This window comes from Neopelma chrysocephalum, unplaced genomic scaffold (genome assembly GCF_003984885.1).
Source record: "Neopelma chrysocephalum unplaced genomic scaffold, ASM398488v2 Primary Assembly neopelma1_24, whole genome shotgun sequence".
Taxonomy (NCBI): Eukaryota; Metazoa; Chordata; class Aves; order Passeriformes; family Pipridae; genus Neopelma; species Neopelma chrysocephalum.
In genome coordinates this window covers 9,234,655-9,259,593 of record NW_020897693.1, presented here as the reverse complement: position 1 = coordinate 9,259,593, position 24,939 = coordinate 9,234,655, and the positions used below count along the sequence as shown (strand labels likewise).

General features: G+C 41.3%; 1 protein-coding gene across 11 annotated transcripts in view; it reads left to right on the top strand.

Moving 5' to 3' along the window:
- The window catches only part of BRSK2 (BR serine/threonine kinase 2), a 315,925-nt gene that overhangs the window by 207,762 nt on the left and 83,224 nt on the right, over nt 1-24,939 (top strand). For all 11 annotated transcript variants that reach the window (XM_027702611.1, XM_027702657.1, XM_027702631.1 and 8 more), the window contains exons 3-5: nt 378-463; nt 14,011-14,151; nt 24,318-24,434. In XM_027702611.1, the coding sequence (XP_027558412.1) occupies nt 378-463; nt 14,011-14,151; nt 24,318-24,434 (344 nt within the window). The remainder of the gene's footprint in view (nt 1-377; nt 464-14,010; nt 14,152-24,317; nt 24,435-24,939) is intronic.

The window sequence follows — 24,939 nt, the reverse complement described above, 5'->3', positions numbered from 1 at the left end:
GGAGAGCCCTGCATGACATCTTAAGAGTTTCTGTGCTTTGAGAATATGTCATTGGCTTTGGATTGTGAGGCAGGAGCAGCCTTGAATGCTCATTTAACTCCCACAGCTAATTTTCTGTTGTAGATTTGGGACTTTTCCTTCAACCTTGAAATTTTACTGGTTTTCTCTTCTGCAGGGCGGGGAGTGCTGAGACTGAATAAATTGAATTTTTCTTAAGTTACGTGAGTGCTAAATAAGATGCATTGTTATAATTTTCCATATCCTCTGCATATAAAGAGAAGTGGAAAATGAATAAATGAGAAGAAAATGTGTGACAATATCTAATGTATTCTAAGACCAAGCTTCTAACTTTCTGTGTTTCTTTTTCTTTCTTCCAGGTGGAGCGGGAAATAGCCATCCTGAAGTTGATAGAACATCCCCACGTTTTAAAGCTGCATGATGTTTACGAAAATAAAAAATATTTGTAGGTATTACTGGCTTTTGCCAGAGAAAGGGGAAGGGAAGGAGGAAGGAAGGGAGGGAGATCAGGGTTTTGGAACTTGGTAACATTTCAGAAAGAATGGAACAGGTGTGTTTTCACCCTCTGCTGGTGTCCGTGTGGTATTTGGTACTTGGCTGAGGAATGAACACTCATTCTTTCCCTGGCTTTTCTAATTTTCTCTGTACTTTCATAGAATCATTAAGGTTGGAAAACATATCTAACATCATCATCCAACCATTAACCCGGTGCCATCATACTCACCACTAAACCATGTCCCTGGGTGCCACCTCTACATGTTTTTTGAACATTTCCAGGGATGGTGATTCCACCATTTCCCTGGACAGCCTGTTTCAATGCCTGACCATTCTTTCAGTGAAGAAATTTTTCCTGATATCCAATCCAAACCTCCCTTGGTGCAACTTAAGGCCATTTCCCCTCATTCTGTCACTTGTTAACTGGGATGAGAGACCAACTTCCACCTGTCTACAGCCTCCTTTCAAGTAGTTGTAGGGAGCGATAAGGTCCCCCCTGAGCATCCTCCTCTCCAGGCTAAACAGCCCCAGCTCCTTCAGCCACTTCTCATAAGACTTGTGCTCCAGACCCTTCATCAGCTCTGCTGTCCCTCTGTGGACGTGCTCCAGCACCTCAGTGTCTTCTTTGGAGTGAACCTTTACTTATATGCTGTTTCTTTTTTTACTTAAAATGGAGGAGAGAGGACAATCCAATGTTTTCTATCAAATAGCAAAAGAGAAGGAAGGTTTGTACGTGTAAGATCTGGAACCATTTTGGATCAAAGCTGTAATAGACTTACAGTGGATAATTTGGATAACCTCCTTTGCCTAATAGTTTTCATTGAAAGCCTCAACTCTCATTAAGAAAGTGTTTTAAATTTTCCCCATCAATAACAATTTTTTGGTTTTAAGGCCCTGTGAAATCTCCTGATGGTTCAGTAGTAACAGTTATATAGCAAAGCTTTTTTTTTTAAGATTTTTTTCCCCCAAAATCATTACCGGTGCTAGACAGGGATGTTGTCCACAGACAAGCATTTTAGCTTGATTTAGGGCACTAGATATGGTGGATCTGTTGTCAAACAAACAGGCCACATTAATCTTGGTGCGACAGGAAAAAAATCAATGTTCTCCAAATGGAAAATGGTGACCCAGTAGGGAACTTAGTGTTATTTTCAGCTTTTAACAGGTTATTACAAGTAGAAGAGAGTGGTTAAAGGAAGGTTAAACAGTTTTTAAAAGCCACTATCCGTTGGTGACTTCTTTTTAATGTCACAACACAAGAAGGGAATGACTGTTTATCTAAAGAAAGTGTGTTGAATGGAGGTAACAGTCCCTTATGGACTATTCAGCCAGTCTTGTTACTGGAGCAATGAATTCCTGTTCTGAGAAGTGAGACCTCTTTGCCTAAGGGTTAGCTTAGTAGAGCAGGCAGTAATTTCTTTTGGATTCCCCACGCTCCTCTGGGGCAGAGCCTGCCATCCACAGTGAAATGCAGTTGCCAGAAAGAACTCGCGCAGGCACTGGTTGGAGGCTGGCTCAGGTGTTCTCAGAGCTGCATGCTCAGTGCTCTATCCTCAGTAGCATAAATGGTCATGGCTCCATGAAGCACAGTTTACCCCAGCTGAGGACAGAGGCCCAGATCTAACACAGCCTTTTCTGTGTGCAGAAGGGTAGCAGTGGAAAATCAGGCTTTACAGGGAGTAAGTTTTCCTTTAATCCTGAAAAGAGAGGCACCGTTGGTGAGAGTACGTTCCTCTGTATTCTGGTTTAATGGGGGGTAGGATGAGGCCCAAGGCTTTCTTTTGATTGAGATGGAGAAAATATTCCTCTTTGTGATCTTTATTTGTTTCTATGTTGTGTAATCTTAGGTATGCACACACTTAACATAAACATAGCATAGAGCTGATGTGTTCCAGATAGGTGTAGTATACTTTAGCAGCAGTGACAATGTATGAATACATGCAGAAGAAAGGCCATGAGGGGGTGTGTTTTAGAGGTGCTGAAGTTTTATTAATGCTCTAGATGCCTGTGCAGCCAGCAGCTGAACTCAGCTCTCCTTCTTTACTCAAAAAGACTTGGGGGCTGTTCTACTCCTTGTGAAAAATATCTAGTGCTTAGAGCAGTGGGGATGGTGTTACACCATTATTTCCAAAAAATACTGCATTTCCTGGCAGGAAAATATCTTCCTGATGAAGATCACCTTGAAAAGAAAAGCATCTCATATCTTTAAGCTGTATCTGGATATCCTGGCTTCTAAAAATGTTGGGCTCCAAAGCATGCTTTCCCAGTGACCTTTTAGCCTTTAACAATCAGCAAGTCTGCTTTGTGCTGTACCTCCTTCGCCTGTAAGATTAAGCTGTCTGAATCCCCCTGAAAAGGTACCAGATCCCTCTGCTGAAAGACACTGACTCTGAAAGAACCAATGACTGTTAATTATGTTTCCTTTTTTATTAGTCACTATTTTAAAGAAAGGGCACAATGCAGAGCTCCTGCCAAGCCTCCATGTTCAGAATTAGAAACAGCTGTGGCCTTGGATAAATCTGAGACATGGAAGAGAGTGCCTGTGGAGGGGTGAGGTGTTACAAGTGTGTGGGGGCTGAGAAGTGTGTGTGCATGTACTTTCCCAAGTAATAGACATGGTGACCTCTGGTTATCACCAGCATCAAAAAAGGGATTGCTCTCTGGTGGTGGCAGCACCTTTCCATCATGCATGCCATCTCAGCAGTAACAGCAGTGGCATGGTTTCAGAGGAGCTCATGAATTATGGGTGATATTTCAGAAGCCAGAGACTAATCACAATGCAGCGCTGGGGAGTATTTCCTCGATAAATGTTAATTTCACAAATCATGTTTGACTTTTAGTTTATGATTTAATTTGTGACAAGGGGCTTTGGTTGAGTAGATTCCTAATGCAACCATGAATCAAATCCTTTTTCTACAGTTTATTTAACACTGAAAATGAGTTTTAAAAAATAATAATAAAAATCTGTTAGCATATGTGTGTTAGCCAAGCAGTCTTTCTCTGTTTGTTTTAGCTGGATTCTTTTTGCCAAGATGGTTGGAGAGATGGAGAAAGCTATGAGATCTAAGATTTAATGCTCTATATGCTCTTTATCCAGCATTTTGAGTTATCTTATTTAGCAAGACTGCGGACTATAGATCTAGGAGCGTGGGGGAAAACATGGTTGCACTGAGGCTCTCTGTAAGTGTGCTGATATACCACCTCAGATATACATTTTGTTGGCTAAACGAGCAGTATTACTGACAGGTGAATTATTTTGTGTTTGTTGTACGATGACGCTGATGGCCTTCAAGCAAGGTTGGGAGTCCACAGTAATAGATAATTTAGAAATAGCTATAGACAATCAATGCCTCCCTCTCTCCCATCATATAATGTTAATAGACAAAACATCCAGGAAGGGGGATCATCCTCCAATTTTAAATATCAGGAATGAGTCAAAGTGGCCTGGTACAGGACATGATCAGTGAGCTACCAAAACCTGTGTGTGCACCAGTCATTTTGAGTAATGAAGTTCAGATAGTCAGGAATTTTAGGGTAATGTAAATCATAGAATCATCACAGAACGGGTTGGATTGGAAGGGACCTTAAATCATCTAGTTCCAACCTGCCTACCATGGGCAGGGACACCTTTGATTAGATCAGGTTGCTCAGAGCCCCATGCAACCTGACCTTGGACACTTCCAGGAATGGGACATGTACTAATGAACTAAGGGACTGAGCAAGTCAGTAACAAAGATGGTAACAAAGTTTATGTATGTTCTGTAATGCCTGTCGGAGGGGACACACTCCTTTGGTCACACAGTTTCTGCATTGCATATGAACTGTGTGAACCTGGGTGATGGTCCTATTTTCTCTGTGCTGTGTATAGAAAAGGTCTTTCCTGAACTGACCCTACACAGTGTTTGTGTAGCGACTGGAGAGGAAGGTGGAGTTCATACACTGTTAGCAGCACTACCACTGTGAATGAGCAGGAGGTTCTCATTAGCAGACTTGTTGAAGATTAAAGAAGAGGAAACATGCAAAGCCCAGTCCTTCATGAAAGAAGTGACTGGCTCGGATGTTTTCTAGGAAGCAATCTTATGCTTTATTCTTAAATCTCTGTTATGTATATTTACTGCATTTCATTTACTGTGTTTTATGCAGTACAGTTAGCTTTTGTTTTGATCATAGAAAAGCAATTGTCCCACTGTTGGAGGAGCTTTTAGCATAGCAAACTAAGTGCTATCATACAGTCCACAGTAGATGGAACTTGCCATTCCAGAGGGGATAAAGCTAACTGATACGGTTCTATTGCAGAACCCCCAACAGGGGTAGCATTACCTGTTTTGATCTCATTTGATTAGCTATTTAGTTTAAATTGCCAGGGGGTTGGTGGGGAGCAGAAAATAAAACAGAAAAATACCATACTAGGACCACTCCGTGTTTTCTTTCGGATGTTTATAATGATAATTCTCTATTGCCTTTCCATCCATGTTTATATATCTATATCTGTATCTATATATATATCTGTAAATTTCTATTTCTAGGTGCATACAGATATTTGTGTCTAGATTTATACTGATTAATTTTCAAATCTTCACATTTAAGATTTCAAATTTTCAAATTTTTGGCAACGTTTATTTTAAATCTCTATCTTGTCCAGCTTGATCAGCATTTTAAGCAAGAATCTGTTTTGAGAGAAGGAGTGGATGCCAGGCTATTGTTCTCTGAAGTGTGCCATGCATTCATCAGCATCTTCTCCAAGTAGAAGTCCCTTTCTCATCATTCAGTAGTACAATGCTATCACTGGGCAAGTGCCCAAGCCTCACTGCAATGTACACAACACACTACCTCCTGATTACAGAGGTGAAGGTGCATCACAATGAGCCAGATAACAAAATTAAAATGTCCTCCTACCCATGCACAACTTATGTTTCTGGCTTATACAAGATCAGCTGACAGCAGGAGTTGAAGACGTACAACTCTGGTGGTGTCTGCAGAGGCCTTTGTGCTGCCAGTCCTCTCCTGCAGGGTTTTCCTGTAATTCTGTTTATTTTTGTTGAACTAATTGTGAGGTGCCAGAGGATACAAGAAAGAGGAAAAAAAAGGCACTATGTGTTCTTCTGTTAGTGGTAGGCAAAGACTTTGACATTCAATCAATCTGCAGGGAAACCTATCTAAAGGCAGAAGGAGGGTTCAGAAAGTTTGAGTGGCTCCAAGGGTCCAGCACTGAAAATAAATTTTGTGGTAGGTATCCTTCTTGGTGGTCAGGCTGTGGGGTGTCAGGTGCTGTGAATACAGGGAAAGAAAACAAAACAGGATTGGAAGGCAAAATGGCATTCTATCTGAGCCTTGACTAGAACAAAAAGAAATATTAGTAACCAGCTACTTTGACCCCTTTTCTTGTGCTGTTGACATGTTTTAGTACAGTCTGGAACTACAAGCATGTGTAGTCAAAGGTAAGCCAGTCAGCAGTAGGAGTGAAGCCAGTGCATGTGAAGTTTTGAGTTCAGGGTGGGCTGGAGACAAGGAGCTGGATAGAAGCCAGGAAGGGGAGCGGGTGCTGCAACAAGGGCAGGTGTCAGCATTTGCAGGAGCGATGCCAGCCTGGCTTGCACAGAGGTGGTGGTGATGATTAATGCTGCACCCTGTGCAATGCAGTCTTAATAAGCTCTACCCAAAAGCCTGACTTGTCTTCTGCTCACTGCCTGATGTGCTTGGATACCTTCTAGGCCATGATGGCTGGGCTTGAGAGAAAACAGGCCCATAGTGAAACCATTCTGTGATATGAGCAACGGGAGATGGAGCTTGAGAATAACAGTGTATTCAAATGCCTAACTTCTCTTTTAGAATTTGGTAGGCAGTGTTATGTATCTCTGGGTCCTAGTTGTTACAGCAAAGGCCACTTAGCTCTGAAGAAGAAAACTCCAAAGTATACGGTCACTAGCAGAATTGCAGCAGTGACCTGATGGGTGTTGTCTCAGCTCTTCCCCTCCTGTGCTGAGGATCCCTCTGGCTAGATCCATTCCATATCATGTGCCAGATAGGATGGCTGCTGCAGTACTTTGGCCACACTATGAAGGCACTACTCAAAACACCTTTCAACCCAAACAAATCAAAGATGCAGAGTGCAGCAGTGTAATCTTCTACTATCTCTTTTCCCCAAGAGCCACAATCTGTTCATGTCCAAATGTAATGAGCAATCAAATATAATCTCCATTCAAACATGGAAACTGGAGTTAAAATTGTCTTTTAGAAAAAAAGAAATCTAATGCATGCATATTTTCTTGCAGGCAAGGAAAAAAAAAAATATAGAACTTGTGGCCCAGTGCCAAATTAGGGCTTAAAAATTCATGCTCACCATAAGAATTTATATAACTTCTGAATAATTTATAGACTGTGCCAATAACAAGGGGCTTAATATCTGATAGAGATTATTTAATCAATAGAAAACAGTGCAGAGAAAAAGCTGTCAAAGAACTACAGAGCATGTCAGCCTGGGCTGGGCAACTTTTAACCTCTTCCATGCTACACATATGTTCAGTCATATATATATGTATGGAAGGACATTTTGCAAGTAGGGTGGTAGCACGGAAGAGGAATCACCAGGGGTTTTTTCTTCTAGAGGCTTTTCTTTGTCAGTCTGCTATTTCCAACAGATCCCTTGCTGATGCACCAGAGCTTTGAAATGTAGTGAACTGTCAGCTGAATTGGTCAAAAGCAATAGCTAGCTTCTTGTGAATAATCTGCTGGGATTGTGGGTTACTGTGAGATAGCCCAGAGTTCATCAAGGCTGGGGGCAGTGCCTAGCCCATACCATTTGTGGTGCAGCCATTTCCTTTGGTGTGTGATTCTGTGGCCAAATTTCAAGAGGGTTTTACAGTTGTGGGCACTAGTAGACATAGGGACAGAAGAGAACTAAAGACTTATGTGTCTTTATGGAGATTCCTACCTGACTGGTAATTGCTTAGACATGTGCACCAATTCCAAAGTGTCTTGATCCATGCCATGTTCCACAGTTTTAGGATTATGCTCATGATTTTCTTGTAATAATTAACTATTAAGTAGTAAAACGGAGTAGTTGAGCTTCTCAGCAGGCATGGTCATTTTATCATATGTCTTACCCATAGGCGTCAGAAAATGCTAAACTCTTGAGTGCAAAGGAAGCAAACAGGGATTCTGCTGGTGTTTTTTATGTATTTGTGTGTGTGTCTTTCTCTATAACTGCATCTGGATTTTACATCTTGCTGGAGTGCACACCTGAAGTTGTGCATCTTAAAAACTAGCCAGTGCCAAATGAATGTCTAATCTAATTCTGGTACAGTAAGAGTTCTAGGACATCACCTAATGGTGTGTGATGGTACCCAGTGGTCCATTCAGACTTTTGAAGAAGAACCTTCTTGTTTAGGTTTAAGCAAGGTTGTACATTATATGTAAATGTCACACCATTTAATAAAAAATAAATTATTAACTAGTTCCCCACTACACCCCTAATTACAAGCGCTGATAAATAAACCTTCTGTTGCCTGACCAAAACAAGAAGCTCTGTGAATGGGCTACCATTCCTAGAGCATCGGAGAATGTTTCTCGGTAGTCTGTCTTTTTTTGTATTTATAATGCTTACCTGAAATAGTTTGTGTTTCAACATGAGCTTTCATCTAGAGATCTCTCTCCATTTAACACTTTTATGATAATAAATACATTTGTATTGCCCCAGAGGACCTAATTGTTGTAGCTGCTTACCCACACAGGGATATATAGTGACGGGCTGCTTCAGGCAATCCATCTGGCAAGAATTTTAGTATTTAACACCATTTTTGCTAATGGCTAAGAGACAGCTTTTCATTCTTTACAGATCTGGTGTGTTTGTTATTTTGCCAGGAATATCTGGTAGTGCATGGTCCTGGTGTTCTCTGTGCCAGTTAGTCTTTCTTTAACAGCATTTTTCCAGGCATTGCTCAGAGCCAGCCCATTCCTTTAGTTACAGTCCTGATTTGTAGGTAGCATGTAGCTGCCTTGCCTCAGTGAGGGCTCTGTGACTTATTCTTTAAAGCTCCCTAGGGCTTGGGCAAAGGTACCTTATAACAAGTTGTAGCATAGTCCACCAGGTGGAAAGGAGAAATAATAGCAAAAAGTGTCTTTTTTGCTGTTTTAAGTGATGTCTTCATAATAGAGTAGAGCAACAGTACTGCTCATTGAGAAGTCCTTGCTGTGCTGGCACTGGACAAGAATGGGACAAATCCAGCTTACAATCCAAAACACAAATCAGCTGTTTTGAAGGGGAAGTCCAAGCTGCTGTCAAACATCACAGCATAGAACAGTCTTCAGGAAGGAGCTGAAGAAAAACAATGATGTTGCTCTGTCATTAACAGTGTAGAGGGAATGTTATGAGAGCACAGAATTATTTACCTGGATATTTAAGAAGTGGATGATAGAACTTTGATAGGCTTTGAAGGCTGGTCAAGGACAGAACTCAACCACAAAGGCCAAGGAAGAGATTCTAAATTGCTTACAGAAGGAGCTTCAAGAAATGAAGGAAGCTAGTTCATGTTAGATGCAGTATGAAAAAAGGAGGATGATGGAGGCATGGAAGGAGTAGTCAAAGTGGCTAAGCAAATGATATTTCTGTGATGGTCTGATATCTATTTTGAATCACCAAAAGTGGAGCCAGAATGTGTTTATCAAAGATATAATGATGAATTAATTCAGATACAAGATATCTAGCTAAAATTAGACATGAAAGTTTATCTATCTGGATGGATAGGAAAACCCTTATCTTAGAGGTATAATAAAGAAAACATATAAAAGATACCAGTACAGCCAAGGTATAGGGACCTGAAGAAAGCCTGAGTCAAAGTTAACACCCACCCTAAAAGCCTTCTTTACTGTTTTGGTTTCTGAAAGAGTAAATGGAATGAACTAAAAAGAAAGAAAAGAGCCTAGGATTATTCTAAACTTGCTTTTATAAGCTGCATGCATATCTCTGATATGATATGTAGTGGGTCATTTGAGGTTAGGAATTCAGAATCTTTCATTGAGGAGGTGGTAATGATGGGATGCAGATGGAGAAATGATGAAGGGAATAGATAGAATGCTGCTGGATGCAAACTCTCTGTTCCTCTCCAATCAACAAAATTATTCTTGTATTTAGTATTCAGCTTCTTTGTTTTTAAAGACCAAAGTCTTGTCTCCTTCAGGCTCTGAAACTCAATCGGAGATTTTTAGTTTCATGTCTTGGCTTGTAGCAGGGACATAAGATACTAATACAAGATGTGGACCTTGGTGTCTTTATGAAAGCAAGCTGTGGCCTGTGAAAATATTTGCAACCTCATAAAGAATATATCTAGTGAGGAAAAGTAATCGAGAATTTATTTTTAGCATGCACTTGGTTTCATATTGAGTTGCAGAACCCTGATGTTTTCTGGCTTTTCCAGTGTCGTAGCAAGCAGAGGGGAAATTGGTGGTAGGTACAGCATGGAGTAGAAGGCACAAGGGACTACAGCTGCTAATCTCAGCTCTGATACTGGGTGACTGTAACCCTAGACAAGTCACTTTGCTTCACAGTTCCCTATCAGTAAAGAACAGGAGGTTAATGCTTGTTAATACTTGCTTCTCTCATGTGAAATGCAAGGATTAGAAGAGCTGGTGTGTGTCCAGAGCATCCAACATGTGAGACCTAAGTGCTTTTACAGCATCTTTTGTCCTAATATAGGTCCTCTCTATATTATCCCAGTACATAGTGTGCATGCTGCTGGCCGGAGGCTGGGTCTTTCCTTTCCTTGAACCTCCTTGCAATGGCTCTTACAGAGTGGGTTTTCTTATATTTTCACAATGGGAGGACTGGTGCTGTCAATCTTACATAGACAGAATTAAAAAAAAAAAATAAAAGCTTCATTCACCAATAAGTTGCTTTACATCTCTAAATGTAAGAGGAGAGTAGTTCTGGTTACCGTTCCAGGATTTTTAGAATTTGCTTGCTTGCTTAGAATAAATGGGAAAAGTAGTACTATAGTGAAATGAGAACCTGTCATATCTGGGGAAGATAAAAGGGAAAGGAAACTCAGGAAAATGCTTCTTAGTGTTTTTCACCCCTAGAGACTACATGTTATTTACCTTCTCCTAGATCCTCCAAGAGCTGGCATTGGCATACTTCCAATCCTATAGCACTTTGCTAAAGTAAAGGATTTTAGACACTGATGTGAGCTCAGGAGATCTGGATTCTTTTCTGTGCCATGGATTCAGGAAAGATGTAGTGTCTGTATGCCTTATTTTCCAGCCTCTGGAATAATGTTCTTTCTTTCCTTTGCTTTTTCTGTTTGGCTTTTCAGAGTGTTTATTCTCTTCTTCTGTGGAGTCACTTAGGCACACTCACACATACACAGATGGATAGATGCAGATATACAGCACTTAGTGGGGTTTGTGTAAGCTGTGCAGTGATAGTTAGAACCGGTGCAACACTTGGAAATGTTTAAACCCCTCTTGCTGGCCTGTTTGGAAATAACAAGTGTACTACTACTGTGCCATGTAATGTGCCAGGAGAACATTGGCTTGCACAGAGATGGAGGCAGGTGCTGAATTATGCCCTTGTTTAACGGAAAATCTCCTAGTTGGGGGCTATCCTAAAAAACCCATGTCATACTAGAGGGAAGAGGGTTGGCGGGTGACCAGCTGCAAATCCGAACTCAGGAATCCTAGCTGCAACATAGCCACGTAGTACTTGTGGAGTGATTCCTGCAGCATTTATTTCTTGCACTTAGCCACTGGGGAATGTGTTTGTCATCCTTCTCACTCATGTCACGTTGGGGGCTTTGTCAGATCAGAATACATCGTCGCTGTGCTTCTCCGTGTCCCTTGAGTTGTCATAGGCACAAATCTTTTTCAAATGCTCTCCCCTGTTCATTTCCATTATTATATCTAGTGCTTCTAGGTGGCAAGCAAAAAATGAATAACCTTGTAAATGCTCCCTGTCTTTCAATTTGTTTTATTTTTCATACAACGTGTCAGTGCATTTTTGTTGAGTGTTTTTAATAAGATGAAGTTGATGAAAATAAATTGCTTTGCAGTTCCTGCTGTGGGTGACAGAAATGCTGGGTCTGTAATTTTCCAAAACTGCACATTTGAAAGCAGTGTGGAGGGTGTTCTATATGCCTGTAACTGCAATCATCTTTGTAATATACCTCCCAGAAAAGGAAAGCAGCTAGCAATTTGAATTTTGGGGGCAAGATGCACTGCTGGTATCCAACTTCTGCTGGGCACAGTGAGAGAGGGAGCTGTCAGGAAGAATCTTAGGATTGATTCTGTGCCAGGCTTGGGTCTGCCATATTGGATAGTTAGCCACATCTGTCTCTAATGAGAGACAGAGGAATGAATTATATAGCAAGAATTATATGTTATCAGATTGTCTCCTAGCCAAGGCTTAGACAGCAAGGACTGGGACTTGACCATGTGGATACCCCAGTGCCTCTGGCTACTGCATATCAGCTTTCTTCTGAGCATTTCAATGACTTGCTCAAAAAATGTAATGTGAATACACGGTGATCTCCAAGTTACCAAGGTGTACTCAGTAGACAGTCTGGTAACTACTTATCTGTCTTTGAGAGAAGATAAGCCACATATTCCAAATGTGATTTTCAAATTAAGATTTTTCTTTTTTTACTAATTTTAATGAAAGGGGGAAAAGTCAGTATTACCATATTTCTTGTAAATGTTTCTATTTTGATAAAAAATGCAGAAAATAAAAAATTCCCTAAGATTTATAATTTCATTTTGTTGTCCACTTTTTGTGCTTTTTTAGTACATATTTAACTGGAAGACAGTATTAATGTCCATCTTACTGCAGACTTTGCTGCATTTCTGTAAGTCAGGGAAGTGCTTTCTCCATATGTTAGGTGAGAACTGACACATGGAAGTTGCTCAGGAGCTGAGGATTGATCAGGAGCTCAGGTTCCACTTTTACAGCTTCAAGGCTAATGCCATTATCATTAAGGCAGTTTTACTTTCCTCAGAACTGCTTTTAGTCCTTCTTCTGTCCTATCTTTTTGGAAGCGTTGAAAACAGTAATAATTAAGACCCCAAATTGATAACGGTCTTCTTCACTTTCCATTTCAAATTCAGAAATTTCCTCGGAGATTATGCTGCTTGAGGTACAGAAAAGACAGTATTCTGGATTAATTATTTTTCACTGTCCACTCAAATTTGAAGAAGTGGATTAATGCTGGTAGTAAAACTATCCTGCTGTAAAGCAGGATTGATGGATCATAGTGCACATACAGTTCAGCCTGGTCTGCTGTGCTGTTGGGAGGCAGGGACTGAGCAGTACATTCAAAACTTGGAAAAATAACTAGTTCTTGTTTGCAAGTTTTCTGGTGATGTCTTGCAAACAAATTGGCAAAGGTGTGAATCCACTGTTCACCTTTACATTGATGCTTTACACTGATGTTTATGCTTGTTGTTTCAGATTCTGGGTAGATTATCTCACTCTGTAATTTCTTCATTCTGTATTAAAATAGCATGTGCGAAGCAAAAAAAGCAAGGAGACACTAGGCTCCATAATCATAATGGAGATGGAAAAAGTTTATGGAGATTTCAAGCAATCCTCTTTCTTAGTCCATATTATATCTGGTTTGTTTTTAAGTGGTTCTGTTGATGGTGTTCCTGCCACTTTCCTGGAAAAACTGTTTCATTCCCATTATTCGGCAACATTTCCAGAGATTTATATTGTTTTCCTCTGCTTGGCTGCCTTTCATTTCCCCAACTTACAACAAGATGGTCCACCTATGGCAAGTTCTTTCCTTGCAGAAGGTTTTATTTTTTGCTCTGTGACTGCCAGGAGTGCTATATGAGGCCAGGAATTTCCTCTATCGCTCTTAGGCCCCCTTTGTGCCGCATTTATTCAGTCGGTGTCACATTTTTCACATATGAGTTGCAAGGACAGGAAGCTACTCCAGCAAATAACTGGTGTTCAGCAGCAAAATCTGAATCTTTTATGTGGGCTGCTCACGTTGGTTTTTTTTTTTCCCCATAATTTACATGGTTCACCTTTTTTTTTAATTCGCTCTAATTTGTTGACATCTGTCTGATTCTTTCTGAGTGCAGCTTTGCTACAGCTGTTTTATAAAAGAGCTGTCATCTTGGTTAAAGGACTTGAGGCTTCCTGGCACACAGTCTTACTCCACTGTAGCTTTAAGAGCTGCTGTGGAAGCCTATTCCTGATTATTCTCTTCTTTCCCTCCTGTCTTTTGAGTAACTTTTTGCTTCTTGATTATCTCTCAAAGAAGAAACTGAATCCAGCAGTGTTAGGTCTGAAGTTTGCAGGACCCCTGTTAAAAATACTAATCACTCCTGATTTTAAAATTCTGATTCTCCTCCACTGTTATTTCTGAAAGTGTTCTCCTTGACCACTATGTAGAAGCATTGATCTCCTTGACCATAAATAGAAGTGTTTGTGTACAACTGTGTGACTCTGAGGAGGTTGGTATGATCACGTACTTACAAAATCCTGGCTTTGTTATTTTCTAGGTATTTGGTGCTAGAACATGTGTCAGGTGGGGAGCTCTTCGACTATCTCGTAAAAAAGGGAAGATTGACACCAAAAGAAGCCAGGAAGTTCTTCCGACAAATCATCTCTGCTTTAGACTTCTGCCATAGTCATTCAATATGGTGAGTACAGCCATTTCCACAGGAGTTACCTGTTACATAAAAGCACATAATAAAGGGATCTTACCTTGATATTTTTACTTTCTGATAAATTACTGATGTTGTAAAGCTCTAAAAGCATTGGGTAAAATACTGATGTATTTTTTAATTCTTGACCATCTGTGAGACAATGTACCAGTCACAGACTTTTCATGGAGAAGATTGTCTGTCATTTTTCACTGGAGGAGAATTCATTCACAAGGTAATGCTTTAAACAGAAAACCCAAAACTACCAAAGAAAAACAGTTTCATTTCCGTAATTTTTGGGGCACTTACTAATAATTAAGAATTATATACACTATATCAAAATGAATCCCTGAAGAAACCTGGGACGATTACAAATACAGCAAAGTCATTTTACGGCTTCCTTCATTTTTTGAAAACCTGCTGGCTTTTGGCAACCTTCACTAAGTCCGTTCTGGGCATTTGAATCACCATTGCCTTCAATTTCCTTTCCAATAGGGAAGAATTTTCTTATACTTTCGAATTCCATCATATTATTTAACCATCGGGTGTGGTTTAACCTGTGATATCAGGTGGTGTTTTAAATTGGACCAGTTTCTCCTTCATCTCCAGCAAGTTTAGGTAATTTAAATTATACTGAAATCAAGTTGTTGTAATCAGTCTGAGCACAAGAGTTTCTGTATAGCTGCTGACCCATAACTGCCTGCTCCTTGCTCTCATAAATGCGTCTCCTTGCATTTAGATTGGCTGAGGGAGAACATCTACGTTATGTCTGCGTGGCTGCTTCTCCATAGCCACAGCCAGCCATAGATCCCCCACTCCAGGAGGCCAAGGGCCACGGATAGATATTGCAGTAGCTGGATTTGCATAATCACTGTGTGGTTACTTCTCAGCAGCCTTACAGGGATTTTCTGTACCCCCAGTTCTGTGCTGAAAACTCACAAACCAGATGGCCCCAGCATAAAAGGCTACAGCAAAAATGGATGCTTAAATATTTAACTTGCTTTTTTAGCCCTCCCCCATCATCTCTGACTCATTTCAACAGGAAATAGTAATCAGAAAGAAAGCATATTTCTAAATGGAAAGAAGAGCCTTTCTTGAGGATATATTGAGAAGAGTGTACTGTTAGCAGAAGAGACAGTTCGAAGGTGATAGATCTGGGTGAGACAGTCCTGAGGACAATGTCTGCCTGGTACAGTCAGGGTTACAATAGTCAGAGAAATTCCCAAAGAGGCCAAGAACAGGTTGCATACCCTAACTAGAAGATCTAAGTTTACTCTATTGACAGAGATGTCTGATCAATTTTATTCTGTGAATTCCACAATTTTTCCTCCTTGCTAATCAACTGCACTGAGTGATCCTGACCATTTTAGAACCAGCATACAACCTTGGTAGGTTGCAGAGCTGTTATTTTTTATGTACACTGGGCCGTGTAACCACTGGTGGATTGCATACATACATGTTTCTGTTTCCTAATTGGCTTAATACTTAGAAATCCAATCCAAGAAGACTCGAAAATGTTTAAGTACAACTGAAGAGAAATTATTTACTCTTCCAAATGAATATTCTGGAGAAATCTGAATCTCCATTGGGATAGTTTGTACTAAAAATGCATATATGCACATACAAGCTAGTCCTTTGGGCTTATGATGGATACCTCTTGATCTGGGAGACTTTAATAAACTGAGTGAGGATCATGGTGAGTCTCATGTCAGACAGACAGGCAAGCACCTCTGCAGGTTTAACAATATGTGAAATCTTCAAGGCAGAGTGCATTTCTCTCTTGAGGAATCAATTTTCCTCTGTTAAACATATTGGATTGTGGGCAGTAGTCTTGCTAATAAGTAAATCCCCTGTCTCCTTGCTAACTCCCACTTGACAAGCATCTAGTGCTGAATAAGTTAGCAGTAAATCATAAGCTCTCCCTCCGGGTCACTCTGAGACTCGTGTGGTCTGTGTTATATTAGATTCTGTGTTGTATTCTAGACAGTTACCAGAGAATCGGAGCATGCATAAATACATATGTGTGCATGTGTGTGAGTATAAAAGTTAATGTGCTTTTCTAAGCAATGAAGCCTGACCTTGTCCTGTTGTGGGGCAGTGAAATGACAAATCATCTCATCAGCCAGGTTATCCAGTTATGACCACGTTGAAAAATGAAGGCTTCTGCTTTGGTTAATGACTAAATGTGTGTGCTTCTGACGTACTGGCAGAATAGATTGATGGTCTGCTATCCCCAGCCCCATGTCATTGTCCCATCTTCTTCCTGTACCTCCCAAAACACTGAAATACCTGTGGCTTGCTTTCACGGAAGTATGTAACCACAGTCAGCATTCACTGCTCAAAATGCATTGACGCACCAGGATTCAGGAAGGATTCCTCAATCCTCCCATCAGTAAAAGGCTTTTGCTGCTACTGTGTGGAGAGAGAGCCTCTGTCTGAGAGGTGTTTTCAAACAAGCAGCTGAGAAAAGGAAGTAGAATAGGTGTGGAGCTTGAGTCTGTTTGTGTGTTGTTTTAAAAATGTATGTGCTTTCTGTTCTTGTTCTATTTACTGGAAACAGTGGGGGAATATTTGATGTACCTCACTCTGTGGTGCAGTCACTTATGGGGTTTTTATGATATAGGTTGTCCACAGGAGAATGCTTATAGATAACCCACTGTAGGGTCCTCTGAGGACTTCTGTGTGTACACAGCCCTGTGCCAGGCTAGGGACCCACAGGCAACCGTGCAGCAAACTGACAGCACCACGCAGAGGTATCTCGTGGGATCCTGTATTACCTTGCTGCTTTGCCTGAGCTGGCAAGCTAAGCAGTTAGCTCAGTGATGCAGCATTATTGCTTCTACTTCCAGCTCTCCCTCTGTGCTTGCTCTGAGGGCTCTGCACTGCGCTGCAGTGCCTGGAGCAGACGCACTCAGCAGCGGTGCAAGAAATGGCAGAGGAACCCGAGGTTCCTCAGGCATCAGTTTAAGACCATCTAAGCCTGGAAAGTTTTCTTTGGACAGAAGTGATGATGGTTGTTTTTTTTCCTAAGCTGCCATTCACCTAATACTGGGTGTCTGCTTTCCTGAATTCAGGGCCTTTAAGATACCTCTGCTGGGTGCCCCAAATCAATAGTCCCTTTTGAATGTCCTGCCACCATACTGTGGGAGAGCTCTCGGCTAATTCGGTGCCGACTGTATTTTCTGTCGGAAAGAATGTGTGAGCACGTATTGGGGTAGGTCACAAATCCTCGGTTTCCTCGGGAAGAGCCTCTTTGATGTCGGTGTTGGGGATGCTGCAGCGGCAGCCGCGGGTGGGAGCGGAGGGAGGGCTGGCGGGAGCCGCATTGGCTGGGCGTGACATCACCGGCGGGAGCGGGGATTGGCGCCGCGCGTCCTCCCGGCCCCGGGCTCCGGCTTTGGTCGGGCTCGTATTCGGTGTCTGCATCTCACAAGCTGACAAATAAAAATATGATTACAGAAAATGCCCCGTGGCAAACCTTATTATGGCTTCAGAGATAACAGATAATGCCAATTACTGCGCAGGGCAGTGGTGACATTGAGAGGAAATCCCCTGCGGTAATGAGCAGTGAGATGATTATTTCATTTTATTTTTATTTTGGTTGCGTTTCATTTTGTGGGTTTGGTTTTTTCCCTGAGCATACACAAGAGGGGTTAAGGCAGGTTCTTTATGAATATTGATAAATGACAATTATGAGGACCCTTTCTCCTTTCATTGCCTGGGGCTGTGCTTGTTCGAGTACACACAAGGAAGGCTCTTGCTGAAGTGTGTCTGTGTGTGCATGCGTAGGCACGGGGGTGTGTGACTTAAAGGGCTGAGGCAGTGAATAAGAGCTTTGTTTGACTTTGCCTTGTGTTCTTCCCCTCAGTGCAGAGGGGGAAAGGCTCCTCATAAAATAACACATTCACAGCAGCGGTGCCAAAATCTCTGGTATATTCCTGCAGGCAGGAGCTGCAGAGCACTGTCAGTAAGGAAAGCATCCTTTTAGGGAGAAATCTGGGGTGTCTCTGAGAAACAGAGAAAGCTGAAGAATGCCAGGTGCCACGTTCTGTCAGATAGTGCCACCCTCCTCATGACTCCTGCTCTGCCTTACTTCATAAGGAGCCTGCTGTGGTGTTCTGCAGGGAGGGTCTGTCAAATGCTGAATACTGCAGCAGTTGGACACCTTGAAATCATGACTCAAGGCCTCCAAATGTGAAATTGGTCTAGAAATTGTGGAATTTAATAAGGTTGGTTGCTGTTTTGGATTTTTTTTTCTGGTCCTTCAGTCTTTAGGTTTTCAAGTTCTCTTTCAGGCTATCAGAAGTGAGAAGGGTACGTTTTTCCCCTGTTGAGAGCTGATATTCACCAATCATTACCTGAATCCAGGAGTTTCCGATCTGTGATCAAGACTCACTGTAAAACAGTGAGGAATTTTCAGATAACCCTTGTACAGGAAACCAGAGAAAACCCATCAAGTGTAGCAGCTGCAGTGCCAAAGGCAAAGTTACCAGTTCAGCTAAAGTCAGAGAACATGTATTTTTGTAAGTTTACTTCTTTATATAAGCCACCGGAGACTCAAAAATAGCATAGTCTTATTGTAAGCATAGCCAGGTAACACTCTCTGGCAAGTACAGCAGTAGTGATCAGACCTGACTAGCTGTTCTGGCTTTGAAATGCATGACTATATGTTTTGAGGAGAGGTTGGTAGGGAGGAACAATACATTTTAATAGATTAATGGAAATAATTGTTAAAAAAGCAAGCAATGTTTTATGCATACAAATCCTTCCCCAGGATTCCTGATATGTTTATAGATGTTGTCCCTTTTCCTAGCTATAGTTATATTTACTTGCTCTGCAGAATTCTGTGAAAACTTACTAAATTTGAGCATAGCAACCATGGCTGTAAACAAAGATTCTTCTGTAGGTAGATACAAGTTACGTGTTTGGATCTGATTTGCAGAAGCAGGAGAAAATAAGATTAAAGGCTTTTTCTGCTCATGAAATTTAAAATAATGCTTCTCATACTATTAATTGTTACTGATAAATTATTTGCATCACATCAGGCACTTTAAGAGGCATAGTGCAGAACAATTATTCTGTGGTCTGGCCCTACTGGGAGTTTGGGGTCAGTAAGAAAAGCATTTGGGAAGTAACCACCAATTTGATTAGTACAAATGACCTGCAACTACTCCAATTAAGAGGTTTCTTGGGTTAGAAATCTGTGACCTACAATGAGTTGTCATAGAAACCAGTATGAACATTTCAGCTCAAAAATCACTTCAAAATAATGGCTTAGTTCATCATCTCATACCAGGTGACATAGCTCCTTTGAATCCAAAATCTAGAGTCTGTCCCTACACCAAAATTCTTCTGCCAGCCCTGGGTGATAGTCAGACTATTTTACTTCTGGTTTTTATGTATACTGCAGTTGCTCCAGTACAGATATTCAGTACGAGGATATTCCCAGAGCAGGGGAATGGACTAGAATGGCAACAGAGGGAACTGTGGGAACTGTCTGAATAGCATCTCTGGCGGTAACTAGAAAGCAGGCATGACAAGTGTGTAAGTGGGAAGCTGGAACGTGTTAATGCATATATGTGCCTTTCATTTTCTATGCACCATCTCCAAGAACGGTGCATTTCCATGGGACAATTTTTTCAGAGCTCTCTCTGTATCTATCTTATGCTGCAAGGAAATCGTAAAGCCTTTGTTGTGTCTTTTAAAAGGGGGATGTTGCGGAGAGTCTGACAGTGGGTGCTTCCCCTGTCATGGCTTGTTTAGTGGCTCCCTTTCTTTCATTCACTTTCCCTTCAAAAGCCTGCTGGAAGCCTGCTCCTGAGGCTAACTTCTTGTGCTCTTTTCTTGGTTGAGAAGCTCTGGGAGTCTGTGGCCACTATGGATCATGCTTATACTGACTTCTTTCGCAGTGCTGCATTTCTCAGTCATATTCTTTCTCAGCATATGCAAGGCTCAATTGGAGAGTTTGCTATGTTTGTCAGTGAAGAAGCTGCTTTCTTCTGGTTTTCCAGCCATGTGATAAAGCTCCTACAGCTTTAGAGCCTTTAGAACATCGAAAGGGTAACGAGTCTTCTGTTCACCTGCAGAGAGAGGAGTTGATGCGGTCATATAAGACATGGAGAGCCAGAGAGATCAGCTGGAATGGGACCAAATTAAATGCATTTACTCTGCACTGTTCCATTAATGCCAAGTAATTACCACATACAGTGGGATTTTTGTTTTGTTTTGTTTTGTTTCATTTTGGCACAAGAGAATTCTTTTCAAATGTGAATGCATTAGGCAGTCCGGGCTGCTGGGCTCTTAGGTAAATTATAACAAGCCTTCCCTATTCCCATATGTTCCTCTCCCTTCCCCTTGGCATTTGGAAAGCTGGCAATACAAAGATGGGAAATGCAAATGCAGAGAGGAGGTCTCTTTCCCAGTGGCAGTGATGCTGGTTCTGCCACTCTGGTGCAAACTCTTGGCCTGACTTCTATCCCCAGGATGCTTCCTTGGCAAATTCAGAGTGGTCCAAGGATGGATATCAGAGAAATGTTCCAGCTAGAAGGAAATTTTCATTGGGGCATGCAATTCTCTTGTGTTTGAATGTGCAAGTACTGTCTAATCCCACTGGGACCCTGATCTCTGAGAACAGTACTGCCAAAATACAAAAAACATGCTCAGGCTGCCATGAAATTCCTATGCTAACCATCTATACTGGACACTAGGGACTGTGTTGAAAGAGGGATGGAGAAGGGTCAGAGAGATACAAAACTGCTGTATATGACAGTTCTTGTATTTTGGGGCCCAGGCAGCAATAAATGTAATGATTCTCGACAGAGTCCAGACTGTCCTCTCTTCTCAGTGAAGTGATAATTTCTATAGCGAAGGGCTGATAATTTTCTTGGCTTTATTTTGATGAGTGTCTGGAGGAAAAGTTAAAAAAGCACCTTAAGGTCTGTTGCTACTCCAGGTTTTTTTCCACACATACTGTCCCAGTCCCACAAGTCCCTCAATCCCAACTTAAAGCTTTCAAAATGCTTGCTGGGAGGGGGGTCAGCACCTCTCCTTAAAGACCTTCATCAGCCCATGTAGCCTGATCACTCATGGAAAAGCCTTCTGCAGCACAGTGAGGTGAAGCTTACTCCATGTTTGGAATGTGGATGGTAGCACCTCCTTTTTCCTCTCTTTCTTGGAATGGTTCTCAAAAAACCCCTACAATTTTTATGCCACTCTACAGGAACCTCATTTTCCCACTTGATTCTCCCTAAAACTGTGTTGTGGATCCCAGCTGATGGGAAGACAGGATGAGATGGGAAGAAGGAGACTCCTTTCCACTAGTGAATATTGTACTCATTTCCAAAGGCGTCATCCCTTCCCTTTCACTGTCTCTCAGTGTTCTGGGAGTGGGGCTGGTTCAAGATTCATATAAGTTGTGTTCCAGCCAGGGCCTGTGGCAGATCTGCCAAGGCTGGAAGCTTTGAATCATGGAAGGGGAGCTGTTTTGCATTTCCTTTAGCTGCACTGTTTTCCTGAAATAAGATGTTTTGTTGTGAGCATGCATCCATGGCTTGTGGACATCCTGTGCTTAGGTCGTGCTCCACCTTGGTGATTCCTACATGTTTTCTCTCTTCTCTCTAAATAAGGTGCACAATTTTAGGATAAGTGAAAGATTCAGTTTTTAGGTACAAAAGTCACATGTCAGCAGTATGCCTGCTACAGACTGAATATATATATATATATATATATGAATCATATCAGATCATGCAGTGCTCAAACAGTGGAACAGGCACAGGCAGCAGCACCCTCAAGTTATAGCCTGTATCAGTTCAGCAGTCAGACAGGAGCAGTTTCCAACACTGAAAAATAACTATAGTCACTGAAAAACTATGCATGGTAGAAGGGGACACAACTGAGCTTGAGCTGTGGGGAGATTTTTTGTTTCATAGCATCAAACAAGTACAGTGTTCACTTTACAGGGAGCTGTTACTGGCCCCTGACCACTGGTCCTCAAACAGGGAAAATTCAGCACATTGCCCCAGTTGGATAAGGTCTCCCCAGTACCCCATCAGTGAAAGCAGTTGTAGGATGAGAACTGTCCAGGATGTATGCTGGAGGAAAGTTTAAATCACACATTACTATCTCATTAGTGTCCAGCTTTCCTAGCTTGCCTTAGAACTGTGGGCTCTTCACTCCATTTCACTGCTGGAGCTGGAGTATATTAAACTTTGGCATATGTTGATGATCTTGCCTTTGTCCAGGACTGCTGTCCTTGATGGTGGCTTTCAGGGGTTCTTTTCCTGACCATTAGCTGGTCATTCACTGACTCTGAAACCTTTCCTTGTTACGCATCTCCTGCATTTTTTGTCAACTAGTTATGACTGTCTTGATAGTTTAAAGTCAATACATCTTCTATCTCCAATTACCTCAGAGCTGGGATTTCTATGAGAAAGATAGATTTGATAAAGCATCTTTGGGATTTTCAGTGGAAAATATGCACAAATCTGAATCATGATGCTCCATTATCTACAGGATAGTTTGCCAATTATTAACAAGGCCATTTTAACATGCAGGGTTTATCATGTTTATACAAGATTGGAGACTAAATTTTAAAAAGTGAGAGGGAAGGAGTCATAGGATTCAGTGATAAGGTAAATGACCAGTAACTGTTTTGAATGTGCACTGTTTTGTTGGAAGTCTCCTTTGGAAATAATTGTTACAGTCCCCAGGTGTCCTATTACAGTGTGCTCTGGTTTTACATAGAACTGACCTGCATTATTTACAAGTTGTCTCTAACTGATCATTCCAGTATTCTCTGCAGGTCAGAGGATCTAATTTCCAAGGTATTGTCATGCTGCTCATGTTTCTCTGAGAGGGTAGTGACTGTCCTTCTTTACACTGGTATAGAGGTAGAATTACACTTGCATGCATGAGGAGGGCTAGAGGAATGTCTTTAAAAGTGAAAAGGAAATGCAATGAAGATAAGGCTGCCTTCCATGATGGGTGTCACTTGACTATTCTGACACTGATTCTTTTGCTGAGTTGTTTTGGATCAGAGTAACTGCTTTTACTGAATCATTGTTGCAAATGAGCGTAGCCTGACACTTGCACATGTTGTTGGCTGTCCCTTTCCCACAGGTTTGTGTTCTGACCAGCCACTAAAGCTGGCCTGTTCTGCCTGTTCAAGTGGTCCTGTTTGGACCTTTTATTAGCAAGACATCAAAGACTCATTTTGCCTTCTTGTAAGCAAAAACAAGAAAAGAGCTTTTTCTTTGATCTGCCCAAAGTGCTTCCCTCATCTCTGTGACTTTTCAAGAGTTGCAAATAAAAAGAAACAAAAACCAAAGTCGTTACAAATTTTGTGCAAGATCTTTGGATATAAAATCAAGTGAATGTAATAGTTGTTCAAAAGCACCCAAGTACTAAAAAGCAGACATGGGAGCACAGTGGTGTTGACTGTGACTAATGGAGATTAATAAATTAGTCAATATATGATACTTGTGATTTAGAGCCATCCTGAAGATCATGGCTGCCTGACTCTTCCCATGTTGCCAAGTAATAAGAGAATGGAGCTTTGATGGAAGAGAGGGAATCCTCTCTTTTCCTTCCCGCTGCTGACACCCTCAGTTATAAGCAGTGCTGTGTTGAAGGGGTTTCTCCATCAAAACTAATTACCCAAAATTATTTCAAAGCCATATGCCTATGCAAACAACTCCCAATAAGAGCTTTTTGCAGTAGCATTTACATCAATAATGTTTTTTCTCTAGATATCATACATTTTGTTTCATGTTGTTGACAGAATATATTGATAGTGTTGCCTCCTACCTTAAAGAGCTGGCATATTACAGAGTATATCAGCCCTAAATCCAAGCTGGAATTCTCCTCCCACCTATTTCCCTTAGTTTCTCCCTCATACTATGTTGGTATCACTGGAAGTTGAAGATATTCATTTCCTGTCAGGGCACTGCAGGCATTGCATTCATCAGGAGTGGGCATCTGGGATACAGTCTAGAATACTGCAAAAATTGGATCTTGAATACGTGTGTTCTCCTGCCTGGAACAAGAAATAAAATTAAATCAACTAAAATATAACAGGTTGGGTGCTATTCTGGATAAAAAACAAGTTTCAGAGTGGGAAAGCTGTTGTGAATAATTGAACTCACATTCTGATCCTCTCTTTACAGCCACAGGGACTTAAAACCAGAAAACCTACTGCTGGATGAAAAGAACAATATTCGGATAGCAGACTTCGGGATGGCATCGCTGCAGGTTGGGGACAGCTTGTTAGAAACCAGTTGTGGGTGAGTGTCTCAAAACATATTGCAAAAATGAGTGATAGATTCCAGGCACAGAAGTTGTCTATAGTAAGGGTCACTAAAGACCTGCAGACCTACACAATACAGTGGTATTTCCCAGCAAAATAATAAGTTTATATATGCATGTAGTGTATCAGATAGCTAAAAGAAGGGGGCTTAAGTGCTGTACAGTGAAAAGCAGGCCACTGTAGGTGTCATATATGGATATAAAAACTAAGACTTTCAGGTTTGGATTCATCTGCATGTGCTGGTATATGTTTGCATTTACTGGCCATATAATTTTTGGTAACTGAAAGCAGTAGTGTTTACTATTGTAAGAAGAGACTTGGAAAATATTAGAGAGTGAAAAAATAAATTAATCTAGAGGTTCTTAAATGGAACTTGCATGTCCTGATTAGACTGACTGTTTGCATGCAGCTCTTCGTGTTCATGCTCCACACTGCTTTGTTTCAGCTGACATGCAGGATTGAGGGGGAGGAAGCAGGGTCCT